Source organism: Strigops habroptila, chromosome 2 (assembly GCF_004027225.2).
Source record: "Strigops habroptila isolate Jane chromosome 2, bStrHab1.2.pri, whole genome shotgun sequence".
In the NCBI taxonomy this organism is placed as follows: Eukaryota; Metazoa; Chordata; class Aves; order Psittaciformes; family Psittacidae; genus Strigops; species Strigops habroptila.
In genome coordinates this window covers 21,460,278-21,485,281 of record NC_044278.2, presented here as the reverse complement: position 1 = coordinate 21,485,281, position 25,004 = coordinate 21,460,278, and the positions used below count along the sequence as shown (strand labels likewise).

Sequence of the window (25,004 nt, the reverse complement as noted above, 5' to 3'; positions counted from 1 at the left end):
TACCAAACAGGCAAAGGCGGCCAACTTGAACATAGCTACCCCTGGCTGAAAGAATGGGATTTTGTTTTACTCTTGCCAGAAGGAAATGTAGTGTTTCAATATAAGCCTCTAGTGCCCTTAAAAAAGAGCGATGAAAGATTTGTTTGACATGACTAATGTTCTCCATAGTCCCCATTTCCTGATAAAATAGTTGATTCCCAGATGATCAGTGACCAGGGGATATGTCAGTATAGGAGAGCATCTCCTATATGTATGGGAGAGCAGCATATCAGCTCTGAAGCATGTGTAGTAGGTGGGGAATAAGTTCTTTTGCAAAGTATGGGTGTGCCTACTAGCAAGTAGAAGTCAGAAACCCTTGCTGGACTTGCAACAGCAATAGGCCATTGTAACTCTGCTTACCTTTGAACACATCCTAGAAGAGTCCCCAGTGCTGTGAGGTAGGAACATGAGGGTAAGACAGTTGGCTATATAAACTAGGAAAAGCACACACACACCATGCAAGAAAGGATGGATCCCTGGGCCAGACTCTGCTTTTCCTTCTCGTAGGAAGCTGAACTCCTCCAAGCAAAAATAAAGAATGATGAGGCATCCTCCCTCTTTGATGTCCCCTCTTCTTCTGGAGGTCCAGGAAAATTAAGTGGGTCACTCTACTTCCAGTTTGGAATGCCTCAAGTCTTCTAAGGCTGGTGTATCTTTTCACAGAGATGGTTTGTTTCTCTGGTGGTTTGTTTTAACAAGCCAGTCCAGCAGAAGCCTCTATGTATTTTCCAGATCATGTGTGTGGGAGCTGAAGGTCAGGCAATGTGAAAGGACATAAAAGCCATTTGGTGACGGGTAGTGTGTTCCCACTACACTGCAGACCAAACCCTCTGTTTCTGCAAAGGCCATGATCAGAGCAGGATTTCATCCTTCAGCATATATGTTACCCTGTCTCTCCTCCCTGTAAACCTTGACAGAAATTCTCTCACACCATTGTTATCCCTGGTAAAAAAGGTAAAATTTTATTCCAGCACCTTCAGATTCAAAGGGTTATAAGAAAGGTCCTAAAAAGACTACTCTGGCCCCCCATATCCGAAATGGCAGGTGGGATGAGTCTGCCCGCATAAAAAGTCTGGCCAGAGGACGAAGTGTGGGTTGTACGGGGCTGCTCCCCAACACTTGGCTGCTTCTTGGTCACACAGGCACACCATTTTTTCACACCGGTCTGTCAGATTATCTGCAAAAGAAAGTGTGAGTGAAAGATGAGAGATTCTGGATGAAGACAAGAAACAGTTTTAGGAGGAACAATTCCATAATAAGACAATTCTTAGGGAACAGAGGCTGTGGGAGCAGGAGGAGAGCAGGACCAACAAGTTGTATGTGTGTAGATCTGACCCTCCCCTGTGCTGTCTCTGTTGATAGGTCTGACCCTAACCGTCACCAAGATCAGAAAGCAGCAGCTAAACATAAACTGGCAATGCTTATAAAAATCTGCCCAGGACAGAGCACTCCCCACTTCTAGAGCTGTGTGAACAATGGGGTTCAGTTCACTGGTGGAAGCTAAAAAAGAAAATGATTTTAGCTTAGCCTCAGCTGAAAGTATTCCATTTCCCTCCAGTCCATTTCCCTTCTAACTCCTCCCTCTGCAATCAGACTGATCTCAAAAGGAAAACAATGCTGCTTTGAAAGGAGGAGTCTCCCACGGGGACATGTGGAAACTTGACAGTGTAGAAGCACCCACCAAATATCCTTCACTCATGCTCCATGAGTTGCTCTTATATCTCTTTTTTTTGAATGGGATCAGACATTACACCTTCACACCCCACTAAAACCTTCTATGTTGTAGCCTGGGGTAGGAAATTTGCCTTCTGTACATGTTTCTAATGTTCCTCCCCATGGGGGATGTTGGGAGAAGTGAAGCTTGATGAGGGCTTGTGGAGAACAGTTAATGGATGCTTCTTAGGCCTTGTCTGGGCATCAGTCTAAGGAATTAATGATGTTTGTTTAACTAATGCTCATTAGCCAGGGTGGAGCAACTGCAGCCCAGTGCACTTTTGTGGGACAGACGCTGCACATATCCCATGGCCTCAATGATACATCTCACATGTGCAACAAGGGTTGTTCCTTCATAACAAAAAGAAACACGATTTTTTTTTTTTTCCATACAAAAAGTAGCTAGCAGAAAATATCAGATAGCTATGGAAGTATGGCTAAGTTGGAGGGAGAGGAATTATGAATTAAAACAATACATTCTATAGCCAGCACTTTGTTGTTCTGGCACTTGGAAAAGAGCAACTGCAAATGTGCTGTGCCCCATCCTGTATCTGCTACCAGATTTTCAGCTGCTGGAGAGGCTGAGGACTGCACCAGTAGCATATGGAATTCTGATAAAGACAAACAGTCTTTTAATGTTCAAGCAAATAGCCTGGGTGGTATGGGAACAAATTTTACTCTCACATGTTTCTTTTCAAACTTTCAAAGTGTTCCAGAATGGATTTTACCATCAGGGACTTTTTGGAGACTTAAAAATAGAAGTGGAAAATTCTAAGACTCAAGTCATCTGGTGTATGTCAAAACAAATTGGTGCAAGCCACTGATGGGCTGTGACTGTGCAATTTAAGACCTTCTTGACTGGGTACCAGCTGTAGAGCTGAGCACAGCACCAGCAGCACTCAAGAGCATTTGATTCTGCAAGCTTCAAAATGCCCACTGAAACCCCAGGGCTTTAGGCTGGAGCCCCACATGAGACAGAGGTGCAGGCTGGCACCCGACTTCACCTGTCTTGCATCCACATGTAATAGCATGGCTTTTCTCCAGCAGCACACAATGGTAAGTAAAAGAGTGAACAGTCCTGCTGGAAGGAGGGCCAGAACTGCCAGGGGAAGACCACCCCTGCAGACCATTGCAGAGCTGTGAGAAGAGGTCAGAGAGGAGCAGGCATGCTTCACGTGAGTGAGTGGAGAGCCTCCGGAGAAGCATGTGCATCCCTGCCACACTGAGATGGCTGGTAGGTGGGCTCCATGGCCCCAGCTCCCCCTTCTCAGCCTCAGGAGGACTCAAGTTACCTGGAACGGGTGGTGCTGGAGCTCCAGCCTTCCTCCAGCTCCAGCTGGGGACTCTTGGCAAGCCTAGCAATGCAGGCAAGGGATGGGCAGAGAGCTTGGAGGAGAATGGATGCTGCCTAAAGCAGCTTTAAAACCAGCTCAGCACACACAGACCTACCCCTGAGGCCCACAGAGCTCTTTGGTCAGCTTAGTGCCTGCCGAGGAGGGAACGAAGCAAGCAAGCATTTCCTTACCACACTGCACTGTGTTCTGCTCACATGCCCACTGGTAGCGCTGCACCTTGGGGCTGCAGCCTTCCTTCTCTGCCTTGTCATAGCAGCAGTCATGCCTGTGGCAGCACCTGGGGGAGAATAAAAGGTAGAGTTTAGGCATCCTCCTGCATCCTGCACATTTTGCTCAGGGGTGTTTACACGTACTCCAGGGGTGCTGCACTCACACACAGCTCACAACAGCAGTGTTTGCCCCAGCTTGTCAGTAAATGATCTGTTGATGAACCAGCATCCTGGCATCCCTGTGAAATCTACATGGCTCAGGAGCTCATTAATGCTATATTTGCTCCCATGACCACCGTGCTTCTTCCTCTGAGCTTTTGCCCTCAGAAGGGCAGGTGCAGTCGATACATGGTTATCTCACTGAAAGGAACCTGGTATGTTCCTATGAAGTGTGTGATCGTGGCTCTCCAGCTTAGGCTTAGACCCATCCCAGAATTTGGAGTCAGGAGGTGTTTTGCCTCCTCAGCGTCACCAAGCAGCTTCATCTCTTCAGTCCACCTGGACCTGCAACCGTTGACCCATGCAGTTTCTGAGGGCTGGCTACAAACTCATCAGCCTCAATGGTGGAATTCCCATCAGTTAACTTCAGATGCCTAAATGTAAACATCTACACCTAAGGCACTGATCTGTACTCCACTTATACATGTCTGGGGCACAGTTCATATTACTATACTACAGAGAGCTAACATAGATGAAAAACATGGCATTAGAAAGTGCAATTGCATTTCATTGACCACAGAGGGGGCTGAGGGTGACTAGCTCAGCTGATGACATCTGTCCTACAGACTAGTCAGTGAGGTACTTCCCACTATCAGTTACTTCAGAATTTGTGGAACATTTGACCCCGCTTGAATTTTATTCTGGTAATTTAGGGACTCAACATACACCAAGAAAATATTCAGCACCTAGAGAGGTCCACTGCCAAATAACAGAGGTTGTTTCAATGATGTGAGCTCAGAGGCTGGAGCCAGAGAGGAGCAATCTCCTGCATTTCCAGAAGCTGTCCCTGCAAGATCACTGGGACTTTGCAGATAAACTGCCCTGCTAACTGGGAAGCATCGAGGCAGGCTGAGCTTAGGGGCAAATGAAGAGCAGACAGCTTTCAGAGAAGCTCTTGAGCCCTAGATGTGAATCTGTTCAAGAAGTTGATGAGGTGGCCCAAAGGGAGCATATCTGTGCTGCCTCCCTATAGATCACTAAATCCAGCTGAAAACCTTGACTGTTATCTTCAAGACCTGAGGCCAGTATACCTGAAAAGCCAATAAAAGTCTGGGATCCATCATTATGTCCCTCTGGAAAAGTGGAACAACTCTGTAAGGAGGATAAAGGTCTCTTGTACAGGAAGCAGGGCTTCTCTGGGGACACGTCAGGAGCTGCCCAGTACTTCACCAGAGAGCTCAGGAACATCACAAACGTCATCATTCTGCTGCAGAAGGATTTTTTCCTGTCAGAAACTGGTTTACAGATGTGAGGCTGGTGAGCAATGTGAGGTGATAAAGCCCAGTGGAAAAAATAAAACTATTCTGAAGTGTATCAACCACTGATGCAAATTCTAATAAAATCACTGGGACGAGATCAGGTGAATCATGTGAAAGAGACAACAGAATTGGACCAGTCAGCTCAAATTCAGCCTTCATTCAAGCCACTGTGATTACGCACAGGCTGAATTGAGTCCATTGTGCTTTCCTTACTGAATGGGCTCCCAATTTAGTAGTTGAAAGTAGCAATTTCATCCCACAGAGGAGTCTTCCAACTAAATGCCTTTATTTTTTTCTCAGCTTACGAAGATGAAACCTGTGGGATGATTATGTCCAGACCACTCACTGCATTGTGAAACCTAGAAATGTAGGTTAGCAGGAGCAGACTAGTATCTCCTTCCATGCCAGCTCCTCAAAGGACTTCACAATGGGACACAGTCCTATCAGATATACGGATGTATGTACCCAGATGTTTTCCCATGAGGAGTTACAGCAATTGCTGTAATTGAGAAGACCTTATTCAGCCCATGGAACCAGTTCTGTTGGACACGATGGCAGTAAGAGGCTGTGGTTCAGATCTTTGCTGGTCTAGTAACACCTCACTCCTGGGCTTGTTCTGAAGAGGTTAGAGGTGAAAGGCCAAAGGAGAGAAGAATTTCCAGCCTTGAGGAAAGTGTGAAAGCCTCAGCTTTCTCCAATGTTTGAGTCCCTGTAGAGGGTGTATATGATATGACAGGGATGGACTATGGCACTGAGCTACAACTGGGGTTTGCGTCATCTGGAGGAGTTGCTGTAGCCCAGGGCATCCTGGCTAACATACCTGAACCTGCAGCACAGTCTCATCCATCCTCAGCAGGATGATAGATAGCAGAGCAGGACTGTCATCCATGCATCATATACGGGACACAGAGCACATGGGGCCGTGGTGGAGAGCCACGAATCAGGCTGACTGAGGTGAAGTGCCAGCTGCAGAAATTGTAGGGTTTGTGAGGTTTGGGGAGTGAATCAGTCAAGTTGGTAAAGTTGGTGTCAGTGATGGAGGAGTGTGGGGAGGAGGAACAACACGAAGGTAGACAGGCAACAGGAGGAGTTAGAAGCCTGTATGCCAAGGGAATGAAAGTGCTCTTCATGGAGAGACAGAGGGAATTAACAGAAAAAGAGGTAGGGGAAGTGAGAACAGGTCTTGGAGAGGGCAAAAGATGGCCTGTGAATCAGGCAAGGACAAGCAAGTGAGCATTAGAGAGATGTGCTAGCTAGCTGTGACAACTTGCTGCTCCTTATCTGGCTTGGCAGAATCAGGGGGATTGCATAAATCCTGCAGGACCATTCTGCTTCCCCTTACACCAGTTCCTCCTGATGATACCCATAACTGCAGCAGGGTGACACACGGCTCACACCAACACAAAGTGGGAAGACTTTGGCTCATATTTTACAAACATCCCTTTCAGATGTGCTGAAACTGAACTGCCAGGGAATGAAGACTGATGAAAACTATCATTGTCCTTTGCCACCTTCAGATGGTCCCCTCCTGTCTGGAAATGCCCTTTCCTGCACCTGGGTCAGTGTGGTGTTAAGCTTTCAACAACCTGCTAACACTCAGTTAGACCCATGCAGAGTCAGCCAACACTATGTGAGAGCACTGGTCAACAGGTATGGAAAACAAACACAACAGTGTCATCTAGTTATTAAACAACCTGGTCATCACCTCTGGGCTACGAGACAGCCCTAATGGCTACAGACAGCTCCAGCTGGCCCTCAGGAATCATCTGGCCAGACCCCTGCCGCTCAGCAAATGCCATTACGTTAAGAATTTGTCACGTTGTGTTTGTCATGTTAACAGCACCATCACTGCTGAGTCCTTTTATTTTGCTTTAACTCATATATGCCACCCTGCCTTTCATGGCATTCGGTATTTTCAAGGAGATGCTGAGCACCTTCAGGTCCTGCTTTACAAAATGAGTGCTGCAGTCATCCAGGGGAACAGAAAGGAGAAGGAGAAACAGATCTATTGACTTTATGCGGAGGAGATGCCATTATGTTTCGAAGTGATGGGGCTGTGAGAGCGGAAAAAAGTGAAAAGGTAGCTACTGACAGCATCACATCAAAGTCAGTGTGTGGAATAAACCCTATAAAAGGATTACCCACTCGATGACATTTTTTTCTTTTCCCATAGAAGAGAGGTGCTTAGAAGCACTCTAGCCCTGTCTAGACAGACCGACTGAATTACTCACAAGAACATTACTCCTTTTGTAAGGGTCTCAGTAACAAACCTTGAAGCGTCAAGGGGGTGAGTAACTTAAAACAGCGTTTGTCACTCGGCCAGTCATTTTGCCACTCTGCTTCTTTCTTTTTTAGAATGGCAAATATGGAAAAGAATGTGGTCACTCTGACAGACACGGGTACTCAACAACACTGATCTTTGCAGCAGTTCTCAGTAACAGAAGATTCCTCCAGCAAACATGAAATGGAAATTTTTAGGGCTAAATCTAGGGGGGCATTTCCAGTTCATCCTAGCTAAGAACCTAACTAAAAACCTTTCTGCTGGTTTTGGTTCTTTGTTTTGTTTTGGGTATTTTTTTGCAGCCAAGCATTGCAGCTAAGGAATAATGAATGCACTTAAAGGATCAAGCTTCCCTTTTACAAACCACCTGGTATTTTGAGGCATTTCCAGTTGCAGAGTCTCATTTTCTGCCATTAGGATAAAAAACATATCCCATGGAAATCAAACAGCAACAGAAACACTGGCTGATGAGCACGTGTCCATATTTTATTCCCTCTGGCTGTTTTTCAGGAATGCTGACCACCTGCATCTCCCAGAGTTGCCTAAACTTGGGGGTCACTCAACCTCTATGGAAAACAGCTTTCAGGTGACCCTGCTCAGCCCGTCGCTAAAAGAAGTACTCCAGATGAGTGAAGTCGTGTTTTACTTTAAAGGTCTGGTTATGAGAGCTGGTACAGGGCTAACAAAAATAAAAACACCTTACAGACACTGCTGTAGGTGGTGATAAGCCAGTCGAGATATTACTGAAAATTAAAAGAAATCTCTACACCTGAAAGCTATAACATTTTGCAGGCAGTTACTCATCATTTCAAAGTCACATATTCATAGATGAATTCATAGATTTCACAGATGAAATGTTTCACAGATACAAACCAGTGATGCAATGAGAGGGCTTTGGGAGTGAAACATCTCACTGCATCAATGAAGATAGTTCCACTAGTTTTAAGGGACACCCATTCTTTCATGCCCACAGAGGAGCTGGTCTTTAACCTTGGCATCTTTTCTTCCTTTTTTCCCCTTTTTCTGTCCTGCCAATTCAGCAAAGTCTGGTTCTGTAGCAATGTGAAATGTCGCCCACAGCTGGATATTCTGGAAAGCTCAGTTTCCTTCCCAGCGAGCTAAACCTCTACACTCAGAGTGCCTTCACTTCTGCTAAAAGCTGCACTTGCTTATTGGTAACACCCACCCTATTGGCTGTAGATAAGCAGACAGACTTGTGTGCTCTGTCTTTGAGGTTTCAAAGCAGACAAGATTGCAGATAACAGGCCCAGAGCACACAAGAGTTCACCATGCTCAAGATTTAAATATATGCTAATGGCAAAGTACAAGGAAGAAACCTTTGATTGCAACACCTCCTGGGCTCATTGCTTGTAGCCTCGGGAATAAGCACAGCATCTTCCCCACCAACAAAGAAGAGGCGAAATAACACCATGCTCTCCCCTGTTGTTCTTCCTTGACTTGGTGTGAATTAACAGGCAAGGAAGGCAACAGATTTGATTACTCCTTGCAATGATCTGGATTTCTTCTAGGGGATGAACAATGATATTCCCATCAGAGCCATTTTCAGGACCTGAGTGAAATAACCCTTTAAATACCTTGATCACTCCCCTTGTTTTTCAGGCAGGGCTTGCTCTCTATGAGTAAACATGCAGCTATTTCAGGAAATCATTTCCTGGTTTCTCCTTTGCCCTCCACCCCACATAGACCCAAGAGCTTTGGTCCCATCCAGAAGGTGGCTAAGTCCTCATTCAAACACCAAGTGATATGTGGGTCCTCACAATTCCCCAGTGCTGTTCATATGTGCTAAGTTCCCTCTCTACAAGGTAGCAACGAGTCTGTGGAGTCACTGTAGTACAAACACGGAAGAGTGGGGAGATGTGCACTGCTTCTGGACACAGAGTTGAGGTTCTTCTTACCAGTCTGTTTTATCTCTAGGCCAGCCATGTCCTCCCAGTCCACAGTAGCATCCGTAGCCAATATATGCCAAGGGAGACCGTCCCGTGCCACATGATATAGCTCCTGCCAATTCAATGATTCCTCGAGTGTGCAGTGAATGAGCTTTTCCCAGAGCACCTTTCCAAACTGCAAAGACAGGACATGGCTACACACAAGGATTAAAAACGCCTGACACTGATTTTCCTAAGTCCTTAAAGGGGGATTTTTTGGTTTGGACTGGTTGGTTGGGTGCAGCCCTGGCAATCTCATTAACCATTACATTCAGCCTGCAAAGTAGACTGTGCAGGGGCCTTACCTGGGGGCTGGATGCAGAAATACCCAAGCCAGCTATTTCTGCAGAGGGAGCTCAGTTCAGGCACGACTCGCTAGTTCTGGTGCACTAGGGTGTGAATGCAGCTATATGGCACCTGGGAGCAGTGTACCTGGTTTTACAGAACACGTAGCCCGAGCTGTTGGCTTTACAGGGCCTGTGCCAGCACCATGCAGAGCCAGGTGGGCTTCACTGCACCCCAGAGCTCCCAAACTTGGGACAGATTACTAGCTATGCTGTGGTCCCAAGTGGGACATGGAGCAGCAGAGGACAAACTGCAACCAGACCTAACCTGGGCTCTATGGAAGAACAGAGGTTTCTATGTTGCCTAAGGTGTCTTATATTATCCAGGTTTCCCCTCCTATTCAGGATATTTTAACCCATTCTCCAGATTACAAAAAGGTGACAGTACTATTAATTTGTGTAGAGGGCAGCTGCAAATCCCTGAACCTGTAAAGTACACTTTGTCAAGGATAGATTGCCTACAGAAGCCAAGATATACGTGTATCAGCTTGCTTTGGAGCGTTTGGAGGTGCTGGCTTCCTCCAGCTTACCTCTGCTTCCTCTGCTTCCGTTATTACATTCCATTTAAGTCGTAACATCAGGTTGGCTGCATTAATTTCGACAAAAGGAGCTCTGTGTCCTGTGCTGGTGGCCACCCAAACCGGTTGGGGGGGGCAGTTTGAGGTACAACTCTTTCCAACAGGGTTGTGATTACACATCTTAATTTGCAACTTTTCAGAAATCACAAGCTCTACCTTGCAGTGACCCTTGCGGAAACCAGGAATGCGCTGCCCCTAATACTCATACTACCGTGATGCTCAGATGCAAATGTTGGTGCTTATCATGTTAAGGATAGCGACAGACAGGAGTATTTCTTGCCTGTGTCCACTGTGAAGGACAAAGAGCACTTTGCACTGCTCTATCATGCATGGCAAAGCTACTCATCAGTAGTATTGAACCCCTCAGACCGACTGCCTACCCCATCAGTTCATCCTGCCCATGCACAGCCACCCCAACAAGAAAAGCCTGCTGGAACAGGGGGACTTCGCAGCACACGCAGATGGAGAGGGAGGTGATGCCTGGAAGCTGGGCACCCGCCACTGAAGTTGCTTTGCTTCCTGCACTCTTGACCTCTTTGAGGTGCTGTGCAAACACGGACTAATTAATCCCCTAAACCACCCGAGGACTCAATACTATTTAAAACAGTTGCTTTCCTTTTAAAACCTAACCTCTAATCCCTTTGCCTGGGCTTCGCCCGGCATCTCCTGGGCTAGCTCGCCCTCCTAGCCTGATCGAAACACGAGCAAGGGCAAGGAGGGTCTCTCCCCATGAAGGACAAGGTAGGGCTTTGCTCCCTCTCTACAGGCCAAGACTGCACCGAATAGTGGAGTCCTGCCCTACACCATTTCCCGTGCTGTGATCGGTGCCTCAGGCTGCGCTGGTGTGGGTTTCACACAGCCTCCTTATGCTTCCTGGGGCATTCCTTGGGGATTAAATGCACATTCCTGAAAAAGTAACTGTGCTGCTCACCTAAACACTACTTGAGTGTTCAGGTTTCGTGCTAAAAACACGTTAGATGGGTGTTATTCAAAACTAAAGGGACGACCTATTTCTCTTGTCTAAACAGCGGGGCTCCAGAGTTAGAAAGGGGCTCAGCTCTCAGGTGCACCAGGGGAAATCACAAGCAGTGAGCTGCCCTGGATTTGGGGTTAAAAATGACACTTTTTCAATCTGTTGCAGTTTGCAGACCCTGAAAATGTGCCAATGGAAACAAAAACTTCTTTGTAGGCATTCAGGTCTCCTGACAAGCAGCTTGCAGGTTTTTTAGCAGTCTGTTGCTGACCTCTTGGTCTGTTGGTCACTGGCTGAAGCTGGTGTAAGGTAACTGCACCTCAGAAAGAAGAAAGACCTTTCTTCTTTTAGGGGTATCTCTGAGAATCAAGCAACTGTAATTACAGTGCAGAGCTGCTCATGAAAGTGGAGAGAAAGCCCCAAAGGGAGTTGATTCCAAAAGACTTGGTTAGTGTGCTTAGGGCTGCGTGCTCTTCAAGAGCTTGAAGTAACTCCAGCATCCAGGCAGCCTCTGATGTTCCCGTTCCATTCTTTGAAGGCTGGCTGGGCTTTGAGCTGATGGGTTGCTGCAGCTGAGAGGTCAGCCCCAGCAAGTACACTTCAATATTCAGGTGCACGGCTAATAACTTGTCCAAGAACTGAAATTGCTTTTTCTATGCTGGGCAGCCAAGCCAGCGCAGCTGGGAAAGCCTGGAAAAGGTCTGAGGCTGCACAGCAGCCTGCATTTAGCCACATCTGCTATTAGGAGCATGTCCAATCATTAGTTATACTGCTAACGGGGCACCTTAGCAGAGAACATGCCTGCAGGGAGGTGAGCAGAGGTGGATCTGACAACTCACACTTTCTATCTCCTGCTTAAACGGGCAGCCTTTGCTGTAGATTAAGGCAAGGCTTAGGTTTTTATTTTAAAACTGTACTGTAGGTATAACCTCAGACCTGCTAGTTTAGCGTCGTTGCCTCTGTGTGTGAGGGCTTTACGTTAGCGGACATTTATGGCCTTTTTTAACAGCCTTTTTAGAAGTTATTTTAACTTCAGATGAATTTAAAACCGTTTACTCCATGGTCACTGGTACAACAAGAGGGTATTTCTATGAAGAGACACAGATACCAACAACGTTGTAGCAGAAAACTATTCAAAAGGAAAATGAGCCGTGTTTATACAGCCCCAGCAATGTAATCCGCCCGGGCAGCGAGGCGGGAAGGCAGCTCACTTACACAGCCCCTGCTGTAAAGTTGAAGAGAGTCGAGCAGTGCTTTTCCTCTTGTCCAAACCACAGCGAGGTGCCTGCCGTGAGGCTGGCAAAGCGGGCGGCAAGGGGCGAGAGGCTGTCCGGGGCGAGGGGAGGCACGGGGGGCCGAGCGGTGGTACTCACCTGCCTGGAGCAGCATCAGCGCCAGCAGCAGGCGGGAGCCCATGGGCAGGTCGCTGCCACGCTCCTGTGCGCCGGGGTTCAGCCGCGGGGCCGCCGAGCGAGCCGAGGTGCGGTTGTGCTTAGCAACCTTCCCAGCCCGCTGCCCGCCGTTTATATATACATGGCTCTGCGCCCGTCTGCAGTGAAACACCCTCTTCTGCCAGGCCCCTGAGCCCCAGCCCGGGTCCGGTCTGTCCCCGCAGCGGGCTCCCTGCTGCGTGGGGAGGGCGAGGGCTGACTCTGTTTGCCTAGCATCGCCTTTGGGAGGAATGGAGGGAGGGGCTGCTGGAAGGGCATTAGGCTGGCGGTCCCTGGGACAGCCTGAGACACCCAAGCCCTAAGCTGGGCTCCTTCTTTAAGCTGTTTGCTTACAGACCCTGGTTAACCTCTGAGTAGCTGCGGAAAAGGGAGGCCTGCAGCCGGGCTTTCTGTGGCTTGTGGCATCCCTCTGGCAAGGATTTTCTCTTTTTATAATCACTCTTTCCAGGGTAATTTTTTTTTTTTTTTTTACAGTATTTTATTTTAGGCCTCATCATTTTTCACGTTTAAAAAAGAAGAGACAAAACTATAAAAATCCAACAGAAAGAATACTGTTAGGTGCAAGTACCTAATTATAAACTGACCAACAGAGCTAATTCTGCACCACACCTCTACCCTCTTGGCCTGTTGCTGCACCTGACCAACACCAATTGATTTCTTGAGGACTCATCAGTATGTGGGTCCGAGCCACAGCAACAGACGTGAAGCTGGTGTCAGTCCCCTACAGCAGCTGTGCTCTGGTCAGCCAGATCAGCAAGGTGGCCTCTCTGTCACACAGCCTCTGCCTGTGTGGGGCAGCAGGCAAGGTGAGCAGGAGGGATGGCCACAGCTATTGAAACAGCTTCACCCAGCCCTCCAGGGCTTTAAATCTCCTGCCTTGCTGGGTACAGCAGCTGTTCGTTGCTGGGGTCTAAGCATCTGCCCCTTCGTGGGTGTGGGCATGGGCATGATGGGCTGGGAGAGGGAGGGGAGGAAGGCTGCTTGCCCCTGGCTTTCCCAGCCCAGGACTATCTCAGCAGCACCCCTTGCCCGAGTTCCCCATGGTAAAGCTGTGCCTGCCTTCTTAATGGTGTGGTTTTAAATATTTGCTTGCTAAATATTGGTACTCAAACCAAAGGTCAGCAGCAAGGCATTTACTGGGCTGCCTTCTGCTGGGGCCAGCCCCACTGGAGCAGCTGGCAGTCTTTGCTGAGCAGGATTTCAAGATCCAGCATAGATCAAGTGATACAGGGCAAACGAGATGGCAGAACTGGGTAAACTCATGACAACTGCAATCCAGCAATCCCCTGCCCACCACCATGCCCGTGATGGGCCGTATGCCATCAGCAGGGAGGGAGGAGGGCAAAGCGAGCACCCGCTGCTCTGTGCCCCGGCTCCTCCGCAGCACCGGAGGGGCCCAGGAGGAGCTGCGCAGCTCACACCTCCTGCTCTCAGAAACTCCCTTCAGTAATCATGTATTTACTCAAGTAATAATGCAAATCCTATGTATGCGAGCCATTGCTGACTAATATTTAACCTTAAGAATATAAGTTTGTGGAAGGAGGATGCTGGAGGGGGGGTGTGCTGTACTCAAGGGCTCTGTGGATGCAGGTCCTCAAAATGGGAAGTGCAAAGAAGGCAGGCTTTGAAACAACATGTGGGGCCCGGGTGAACATGACACCGTGTTAGAGCAAGCTCTATCCATGACAGATACCTGACAGGCCCCATTCTTCCGTGGGGATTAAGAGGGAGTTTTGAGCAACCTTTGCAGATGCTTCACAGGATTCCTGGGATTCCCAAGCCCAGGGAACTGCCTTCAAGTGCCAAACCAAGGTGAGACTGACTGGCCTGTAGTTCCCCGGGTCTTCCTTTTTTCCCTTTTTAAAAATGGGGGTTATATTTCCCCTTTTCCAGTCAGAAGGATCTTCACTGGATTTCCATGACTTCTCAAATATGATGAATAGTGGCTTAGACACTTCACCTGCCAGTTTCCTCAGGATGCATGGATGCATCTCATCAGGTCCATGGACTTGTGCACCTTCAGGTTCCTTAGATGGTCTTGAACCTGATCTTCTCCTACAGCAGGCGGTTCTTCATTCTCCCAGTCCCTGCCTTTGCCTTCTGTGACTTGGACAGTGTGGTTGGAGCACTTGCCAGGGAAGACCAAGGCAAAAAAGTTGTTGAGTACCTTGGCCTTCTCCATGTCCCGGGTGACCAGGTCTCCCGTTTCTTTCTGGAGAGGGCCCACATTTTCCCTACTCTTCCTTTTACCACTGATGTACCTATAGAAGCTTTTCTTGTTGCCTTTGATGTCCCTGGACAGATTTAATTCTACCAGGGCTTTAGCTCTCCTCACCTGATCCCTGGCTGTTTGGACAATTTCTCTGTATTCCTGCCAGGCTACCTGTCCTTGCTTCTGCCCTCTGTAGGCTTCCCTTTTGTGTTTCAGTTTGTCCAGGAGCTGCTTGATCACCCATGCAGGCCTCCTGGCATTTTTGCCTGATTTCCTCTTTGTTGGGATGCATCACTCCTGAGATTGCAGGAGGTGATCCTTGAATTTTATCCAGCTTTCTTGGGCTCCCATTCCCTCTAGAGCTTTATCCCATGGTACTCTAGCAAGCAGATTCCTGAAGGGGCAGAACTCCGCCCTCCTGAAGTCCAGGGTAGTGAGCTTGCTGTGTGCCCTCCTTACCATCCAAGGATCTTGAACTCCACCATTTCATGGTCACTACAACCAGGTCTGTCCTTGAGCTTCACATTCTCCACCAGCCCTTAATTGTTGGTGAGAACAAGGTGCAGCAGAACACCTCTCCTTGTTGGCTCCTCTGTTGCTTGGACAAGAATGTTATTATCAATGCACTGCCTGTGCCCTGCCCTCCAGCAAATATGGGGGTAGTTGAAGTCCCCCATAAGGACCACGGCTTGTGAAGGTGAGGCTGCTCCTATCTGTCTGTAGAGGGCCTCATCCACTCAGTCTTCCTGGTTGGGTGGCCTCTAGCAGACCCCCTGCTATAATGTCACTGTTCCTGCACTCCCTTTAATTCTGACCCATAAACTCTCGATAGTTTCCTCATCCATCCTCACGCTGAGTTCCATGCTATTCTTCCCTTTCTCACAGTCCCCTGCCCCCAAATAATAGATGAGGGTTTTGTCCCCCATGCAACAAATACAGAACAAAGAAATACAGATGCCTTTGACAGCCAAATGCACTCACAATGTTTGAAGAAGACTTCTGCAGCATATTAGGGAGGGATGCCCAAATTCAACCTTAAAATGGAAAATAGAATTAATGTATTGCTCCCTTATGATTGTTTCACACTGCTGACTGCTTGTTTGTTACTTATCTGGGCCATTACTGACTGCCGTTGCCTAAGTTGATCAGCATATTTATTAAGTACTGTTAAGTGCTAATATGGTCTTACTATGTTATGGCAAGGGCACTGGGATCATGAGGGCATTTTTTTACTGTTTAGGGAAAAAAAGTGAATTCCCTGATCCCACCCCTTCACGAGTATTTTGCATGTTACCTGCTTGAGCTCTACTTCTCGCTTGCAGCAAGAGGTAGGACATGAGGGTGTTGGATACTGTCTCAGCAAACTCAGCTTTACAGACTACAGGCTGTCCGATCTGAAACTGCATGCACAATGAGCCTCCAGTCACTTGCATGGGACCATCAATCCATACTGTTGGAGGGCTATTTCTTCAGGTGAACTAGCTCTGTTGAAAACAGAGTTCCCTTGGTTTGCACCACCAAAGCAGGGGGCCCTCCGGGATGATGCTGCTTCATGCTCTTGGGTTTCTTGTTGATTCCACTATTAGGGAAAAGTCTTCAGTTGAAGGGGAGAAGAAATTATTAGGACTCCACAGTTTTGAACAATGTTTACCCAACGAGGTTCAAGATGTCAGATCTTCTTGTAGAAGCTGGGCTGTCCTTCACTCCACAGAGGCTGTTCTTCCTCAAACGAAATACCAGCCACCTCTGTGGATGTCACCACCAACTGCAAGAAGAGGTCTCTGCTCAGCACCAGCAGATTCAATGATGCTTTTGCTGCCCAGGCCAAGGGTTTTTCCTATGAGGAGCAAAGGAAGCTTTCTTGCCACACCATGGACATTAAAGGTTCCCTAAAGGAACTGCCCACCTTCCCTGGCGGGTTTGTAGGAGGGTGACTAAAGAGGCACAAGGATACAGAATGACAATTTGGGTACTGTGAGGTAGAGGAAAAAATCAGTTTTAAAGGGAAAAAAACTCCACATTACCTGTCCACTGGAAAGCAAACAAACAAACAATATCTAAGACTGCCACATGATTTGTGGTGACATAACCAGTTACAGATGTATTAGATTTAACACAGCAACATAATAAGTAAACACTCTTACTTAATATCATCTTGCACGGAAGGTCTGTCCATGCTTTAGTATTGACACAGCCTAGTCAAACTTGATGAGAAAAGACAACATTATTATTCTGTCTTCTAATTCAGCCCTAGAAGGAAAGTTTTAGAAATGACTCCTGGTTCAAGGGTGTCCAGTGTGTATCTCCTTGAGCGTCCCTGCTGCTGTGTGCCAGGCCTCATCTTGATGGTGGCATTTCTGAAGGGTGAAGCTAAAGCACCAGCCTGCAGCACCCTCCCAAAGTCAGTGCCTGCTTTTGTCTGTAGTCAGCCACACACATATATACCTCAGGTAATGAAGTAAGGGCCACCTCCATCAGGCTTTTGCTGTTGCAGTTTTCTCCCAGCACAGTCTCAGAAGGTGCACGTTGAGTACTGCTTATAGCAAAAACCAGGCATATGTTATCAGCAAAGCACCCTTACACAGTTGGCTTTCCTTGTAGAGCCCTGGTGACATTTCCCACTTAAAAGAGAGGAAATATTACCAGAATTAAGGGATACCTAAAACAGGAATAGGCTGAACAAAGGAATCTTATTCAAACACTGACACCACCTCAGGCTATTTAGTTTATGAGAACCACCAAGAGGTTGGGCTGCTTCATCTGATAGGAGGCCCAGGGAACACAAACACACAGATATGAACATACACTCTAATATCCAAGACAAGTTCCTGAAATGCCTATGAGTTCCCTTAAAAGGAATAGTAGCATAAATGTCTGTGTCCATATAACAGGAACCACTGTCAGAGACAAAGGGGGGATACCAGCTCATACCAATGTCACCAAGATTCATGATACTCATCCAGACTCTGAAGCCCATTAAAATACTTGCTTTGACGTGTCAGTGTTTTAAAGTCTGTTTTCTAAATTGATGGGCAGTCCTTAACAGAGCAAAATACACTTTTATTTCCTGGTTGTAAAGATAATGTAAACAGGTGTGTCCATAGCTCCTCCTGGGAGACAGGAAGAGGCGGTCTGGGTGCAGAAGGCATAATATAGATCAGGAGCACATAAAATTCTTATTCCACCTTCGCAAGTACATTTCAACGCTGACAACTCTAAACCACCATCCTCACTCAGCTCTTCCAGTGTATTCCAGTGCTGCTTATCTATGTAGTCTGCTGTGCACTGTCACATCCTCCAAATGCTGCCTGCTTTAGCTTCTCATTTCCCTATTGTTCAGAATTCATTTTCCTTTTTTTCAATTGCTAAATTTTTTCCTGCTTCTGTGCTTCCATCTCACACCTCTCTCCTTCCACCTTTTGTCCCAACCTATCACTTTCACCTACAACATCATAAATAGCTTAAAGACTCACACTGGTACTGTCTCAAGCCTCGGATATCAAAACAGACAGAAAAGTGGTTTTTATTGAAGGCCTCCTTTCATAACAACAGTTGGTCCTGTTTAGATCACAGAGCACTTGGGAGCTCTCAGTCTTCAACTTTTAAGAGGATGGACAATCAGAGACTTCCTGAAGAAAAGAGGATATATGTTACGCTATCTTCGCTCCACTATCCAGACTGCTTTATTGGCATGCAACCAGTATATAGATTAATGTCTTTTATATTTGATATCTGAGTATATGAAGAGAAAGCCAATAATGGGCTGAATTTTAGGGGGTGTTGCTACTCCTATAGGAAATGTGAAAAAAAGCATTCCCTGAAGGCAGTACTATGATGATTCACGATTTGCTTTCCTATAGCCTTTCTGAAGGTTGTCCATGAGCTTAATGTTACTGTTGTAGATTTATTAGGAGAGGCACTGGAAAACAAAGGTTTAGCTGATCTCTTTTCTTGACGTTGACCAGTCATGATCAAGCCATGATTAAGCTTATCTTGATTAAAGGACCCTACTGGGAAACTCTTCTTCACTATTTCAACAATCACAGTCTGAATTATCAAGCCCAAGTTCAAATACTGTAACTTACACAGTTAATATCCTTCCACAGGCTCTTCAAAACCTCTTTCTTTCTATACATGTATACACCCCTGCACTAACACTCATATTTGCCACCACTACCTTGTTTTTGTTTCATGACTCATCACCTCTTCACTGCTGTGGAAATTGTTGTCTTCTGGGTTTCAAACTTGATATATTAAGAGGTTTGGAAAAAAAGAAAAGGAAAAAACATTAGGACAGCGAGAAGAGCTCCACCCTTCAGGAAGAAGAGAGGATACAGCTCTGCAGTTTGTTTAGCTGGGAAGGCAAAGCTCTGAGCCGGTCATTGTGGTCACCTAGTTGGTCTGTGTTTCTTTTCTCTCTCATCAGCTCCCAGCTGAGGGCATGCCACATGTGTTACATCTCATCTTCAGGCTTTGTACTTGTAGTGGATAAATTACCACATTTGAGGGCCCAGTGCCAGTCCTTTTCTCCCTTACATGGCAAGGATTTATCTGATCAAAGCCAGTACCTTTGTGCCCAAGGACAGGTTAGGTGAGGACTGGATGCTCCTGTGCCCTGAATACTGAATAACTGAGTCCTCTTGTGACCAACAGCCCTCAAGACACAGTGAGGAACTGCCAGCATGGGAAGCTCCCAGCTCCATAGAGATCTCCTCAACTGCCAGTAAAACTGCCTCTTTTATGTTGAGCAAATAATCCTGACAAGGAATTTTGGTTGTGATTTCATGTAGTCTTTTGCTTACATGTATACAAAAATTTCAACTTTTATCTGGCTCTCCTGTTTCTCACAACCGTCCTAGTTCTTATAGCAAACTTAAGACCACACTGAAGGGCATAGATAGCATAATTATAACTTTAAGTGCTAATTTATCATTCAAATATTGCCTGCTGTGAGGTGGTGGAATGAGATAGGAGGCTGTGCCTGCTGAAATGCCTTATCGATTCACGATGCCAGTCACTGCTTGAGGGCTCAGGAGGTCACCCAGTTCCCAGCACACCAAGAAACTGCCTACAGTAAGACTGAATGCTTGTATAGTTAGCAGGAAAAAGATCTATAGTGATAAAGAAGTGGGTAAATTCACATAGGGTGTTTGGCTTTCTTAGCTGGGCAGTGAAGAGTAGCTGGGCAGTGAACTTGGTATAGCCCCAGTTAAAATGGCTACATTCAGCTTCAGTGTGTATTTCTACATTTAAGCCACTCATCCTTCCCACTTTGCTCCATTGTATGTTTGGAAGTTCTGCATTTTCATTGCCACTTTCTGCATCTTGTCCCCATGCATATATCCCACTGGACATCAAGTCCCTGATCTCTCTCACAGCCGTATTTGCACAGTAAGCAGCATGTTTCTGCCTAAACAGATTCTTCTTGTTCCAAATAGCTCTGATATGTGTTGCAATCAGCTCCCAAACTTTCTGACATAAGATCCATTAAAGGTTTCAGTATCTTCATAAACAATACTATATTGGACGCTCAATTCACAGTGATATTTTGGGACACATGACGAGAAGGCAATGCTTCTCTTTTCTCCAGTCAGAGGAACAAGCGTGAACACTGGTAAGGCTCATGCCACTTTTTTACCTACTCACAGTTTCTTCCTTACTTCTGCCTGGAAATTAGTTCCCAGGTGGCTTGATTTTTACTCCTACTTCTATTGGCCGGAGGACAGAGATTTGTTTGGTTCTCAAACTCTCCTGTTGGGCAAGCAGCATATTACAATATGACAAGAGCTACAGATGCATGGGCTTTTTGTGGCGGCTTCTCCACACTTGTGTCATAGACCCTGGGTGATGAGCAGGTCTGCCATGTATGATGTTCCCTGCCTATGGCAGGGGGCTTGGAACAAGATGATCCAACACAAACCATTCTATGATTCTATGTTGCACTTGTTCCTCAAATGTTTTATTTTTGCTTTTTTGGCTCCTTCTGGGAGACAGAAGAATCATTGAACCAGTTGTCCTCAGAGTCATAGAAATTTTCATGATAGATGACATTCTAATACAACAGCTACTGTGCTGTGAGGGTTCATACATTCTCTGAATCAGGTCCTCAGAGGCATTCTCAACCTCTCTATCCCGTTACTAGTGTTCTTACCATGGTAAGGGAACACTCTCTCCAAATTGCAGATATTAATTTTTGGCACCAAATTGTAAGAATATTGTGGCTTTTCCCCAAATCACATCATATGCATGTTGCTGCATGCATCCAGCAGTCAACTCTTCAGGGTATTTTGTTTAAATTGTTTGGACTGAGGCAAACACATACCTTGGGTGAGTTTTCTAGGACTGTCGGAGCTTTCTGTACTTCAAGGACAGTTTATCTGCTCAATGGCTTCCATTTCTTTAGAAATACAAATTATTGTGGGTATTTTTTTCTTCAATAAGTATTCTGTAAAGCTCTGCTGGACCAACACAAGCAATCTGCTTCTTACAGTAACTTATGCAGAAGATGTTACTTGTTTTCTTTTCAAAACATTAATTTTTTTTTTTGCAGCTTTGCTACAGAAAAACCAAAATCACGTGTGCTCGTCTAGCACTGGTTTTGTTTGTAGATCTACTGAAAGCATACTTTACCACTTGTTTGGGAGGTTTAACTGTAAATAAATACATCCATCAATCAAAACATATTTCTCAGTAATCTCTGTACGTCCTGATATTTTAACCTTTACATACTTCTCCTTGGTGTTGCAGTTTGGCTTTCTCTGAGGGAGGGATAGTTAGGCCACTCTCTAGTTTGAATTTGGCTTGGCAAGTTTGCTGTCCTCTCTTGCACAGCGCTGAGCACATCTTCACACATTCAACCACTGCCAAATTGTGTGTTCGGTGCTTTGTTTCCTATTTATTTGGACAGGAAGCATTTTTTCTGACACTGCTTCTGAATTCATCTTTGCTTATCCGCAGTATGTTAATGCCAGATACGACCAAAATCTTTTCTGAGTCACCTACTTTCTTTAAAAAAGGTTTTCTTACATTTTCTTCTCTGCATACCTTTTCTAGCTACAATCACTGTACTTGGTTAGTAAAAGAACATTTCCGAATTCTCATTTCTTACTACCCACATGTGGGACTGGGGAGAGGGCATCAAGTCCAAGTTTTTTCCCACAGCTGTAGTTCTGTACTGGTGTATTTATTTTTTCATCGTAAATTCAGGGCTCCCTTGTACTATTTGTTCACACATCTCTGTACCATCATATAGAGCTTTAACTAGAAGCCTGCTGTTAACAGGCAAATGGCAGGGTGCTTTGTGAAATGTTCAACTGGCTGGCACTTTCTCTTCACCAACATTTTCCTAAGTCTTCATAGGATAAAGCCTCAGACAATTTACAAAGCAATGTAATCCTAGAGATTAAATGTGTTGGTGCAGAGATTTCTGGGGAGACAGTACTCTTACGCAGAATCAAGTACTAAGATTTTCTTTGCCTCAAAAGCAAACAAAACCCCAAGCTAAACCAAATCCTATAACTTGAAAGCCTCAATATGATTTAAAAAAAAAATTCCATATACCACTGACCCTAGGTAAGCAACAAAGTCCTGAAGTACCTCCTTATTTTTCTGTCAGACTTTGGGTACGATTTTGAAACAAAATTAACCTCTAACACTAAAATATTCGATTTTTATTTAAAGCCCTTAAATGTGTGATCTGGTCATACCAGACTTGAACTTGCAGCATTTCCTTATAACTTCTCAATATGACAACTACTACATCAGCTTCATACACCCACAGAGCACAAAAAGTGCCTACCATCATCACATGGAGACGTTAGGAACTCTCTTCAAATGTGGTTGTTTCTAGTCGAACCTGACTCTTCTCTTTCTGGGCTTAACTGCTCATGATTTTAATACTCTCTTTTTGTTTGTTAAATTTTTCTCTGTAAGAAAGATTTGTGCAGTGTTCAGTAACATGAACTGGAAAGAGCTCAAAGAACCCATCTGAGAGAAGCCAGTCATAGGTTATAAAGAACTTTACTTAAAAAATAAAGACAGGGGAACAAAGGGCAGCTCAAGAATGAAGCCCCTCTGGTAGGACACAATGAACTCAGGTAGGGCAGAATCTACTGCTAGAAGAACAGTAGGATGGGAAACAAATATTTCCTATTTGAAAGATAAATAATTCTGCCTTAGAGATCAGTAACATGGAAAAATGTTGCTTAGCTAACCTCATTTTCTAAGGCAAATTTCAAAGAAGTTTTTAGGAAGCCAGCTGACTGAGTACCTTTGTGTGAACAAGCTCAAGACAGACACTATCTCAGAATAAATATTAACGTATCACTAATATGAAGCTGTCTGCTTTCCTGCAAGGCCAGAAGGAATATCAGCTTTATTATTTGCAGTTCAGACTTATTTTCCAAACCCTGCTTTTGTCAAGCACTCTCATCTCTAATTTCTGATGCTTTCCTTTGATCACTTTCATTTCAGCCTGAGAAACATCAAAAAGAAGTCTCAATGCACAAACATCTGCCCTTATTCTCCTACTTATGACAATTTTTAATGTCACTCCATACGAACTAATTCATCCATGCCTAAAAGACAGCAATTCTGGACTACAAATAATATGTGTGGTCTCATTTTGCCCCTTCAGGAAATGTCCTGTAAATGGGACAGGAATGTAATGTGAGATGTATCATGAAGAGTCAGAGCCAAGTGACAGACTTCTTTAAAATGCTGCACCAAGGTTCAAAACACACAAACACACATATATGTATATCTATATATATGTGATTATGAATTTTACAGACCAGATCTACATGGCATCACAAAAGCATCTGCAGGATTTCAAGGCGTTTTGTTTGTTCTAAAAGCAGGAGGATCAAGTCCCAATGCGTTTCATTCCTACCTTGCAAAAATCACCTAAAAAAGTCCCGATGCATTATACCTCTGATTCATTGCATAACAGTGACATCAAGGATTAAAAAAAGGGTAAGATGACCATGAAATATAATCTAGACAAAGGACTATTCTGTTTAGCAAGCACTCAGATGGCAATGCTTCCTTCAGCACTAACAGAGGCACTAACAGAGCCCACGTCCTCTGAAAGGCCTCTTTACAGGCAACTTGTAGAATCAGTATTTCAGCAATTCAGGCTTGAACTGGCCAATAGATTCTAAAGTTATGAAGGGGAAAGAAGGACAATACTCCTAAATACATAGATACCATAGCTTCCTCAGGCTTGTCTCACTGAGAAACTAGATTAAATAAGCCCCAAACTAAATACACCTCAAACAACTACAATAAATGGGAAAAATCTGTGTGACTTCTTGGAACACATCTCGAGCCAACATCTCAGGCAAAATAAATAATTGGATCTTCACATAACTCATTTGAGGGTCTGTGTTCGATTATCTTTTTTGGTATTTGTATTTCATAAACAATTCTGTGACAGAATAAGCCAGGAAAGTCCCTCAGAACTTGGGAACACTCAGTAGATGAGCCCTTGGGTAGATGAAATTTTTTCCACAAGATGGCTTGGATGAGGAATACAAATGTTGGGCTGAAGGGACAAATAATCACTGAGCTCAGGATCAAGCATACCTAGACCAAGATTTTTCATCCTGTCCATCAGCTTAGTTCTTCTTTACTACAAACTAAGCTGGTTACCTCTTGTAGTGTCACCAGTGGCTGTGGAGAACCACTGGCCATTGCCTATATACCAATGCCTTTTGTAAAAAACATTGCTTGCCCCACCCAGAGTCCTTCCTTCTACATGACGGCTCCATTGCTCTCTGTCTTCTAGGTTACGGTTTCTAGACATTCTAGAGGTGCTGTTCATTCCTCTCAGAACAACCCCAACTATCTACAACTTCAACACATGTCAACTAAGGCTGAATGTGGTCAGGTGAAGAAAAACAATAATTTCCCACATCTTTTACCCATATCCCAAGTTATTACATCTCAGAATAGGAATCCTACAGAAAACATTACCTTTGTCTGAAATTCATCTTCCTAAATCTTCATTATCGTAGACTTTCTTTGTCCCACTTATTTCTCACTGCTTCAAGTAACCTTTAGGATTTTCCATTGGGCAGGGGAGCATGACTTCTGTGACATCTTTGTGGAAAATCTTCCTTTCCAGCGAGAAGACAAAGGTGACTCCCATGATCTCTAGAAACTCTAGCAGTTAATCTAAAAATTACTGGTAATAAAGGAAAAGCCTGAGGTGAACAGAAGATACAACCTCTGAAAAATGGGGGGAAAGATTCCCCACAAACTGTCTTTACCTATAGACCAGAATCTTTGCATTGTGCATGATGGCACCATGGGGGTTTTCTTTTACTGCTCCATTAGTTGATCCCCGCTTCCTTGCCACCTTGTTGAACATGAACAATGCCCAAATATCAAGAAACTATCAGCTCCCTGCTTGCATCTCCTAGG

At 45.3% G+C, this 25,004-nt stretch overlaps 1 protein-coding gene across 1 annotated transcript; it reads right to left on the bottom strand.

The window, feature by feature from the left end:
- Nucleotides 1–975: 975 nt before the first annotated feature.
- On the bottom strand, nucleotides 976–12,459 carry LOC115603695 (phospholipase A2-like). Its single transcript, XM_030475816.1, has 4 exons — nucleotides 12,290–12,459; nucleotides 8,992–9,157; nucleotides 3,278–3,384; nucleotides 976–1,216 (listed from the first exon to the last, which is right to left on the bottom strand). Exons 1-4 carry the CDS (start codon nucleotides 12,330–12,332, stop codon nucleotides 1,053–1,055), a joined length of 480 nt encoding a protein of 159 aa, XP_030331676.1. The 5' UTR covers nucleotides 12,333–12,459; the 3' UTR covers nucleotides 976–1,052.
- Between the last annotated feature and the right edge of the window lie 12,545 nt (nucleotides 12,460–25,004).

Coding starts and splice junctions, on each gene's coding strand:
- LOC115603695 (XM_030475816.1), bottom strand. CDS start 12,332: ATGGGCTCCCGCCTGCTGCTGGCGCTGATGCTGCTCCAGGCAG. Junction 9,158..12,289: donor GCTGATGCTGCTCCAGGCAG/GTGAGTACCACC, acceptor CTGTCTTTGCAG/TTTGGAAAGGTGCTCTGGGA. Junction 1,217..3,277: donor GCAGAACACAGTGCAGTGTG/GTAAGGAAATGC, acceptor TTTCTTTTGCAG/ATAATCTGACAGACCGGTGT.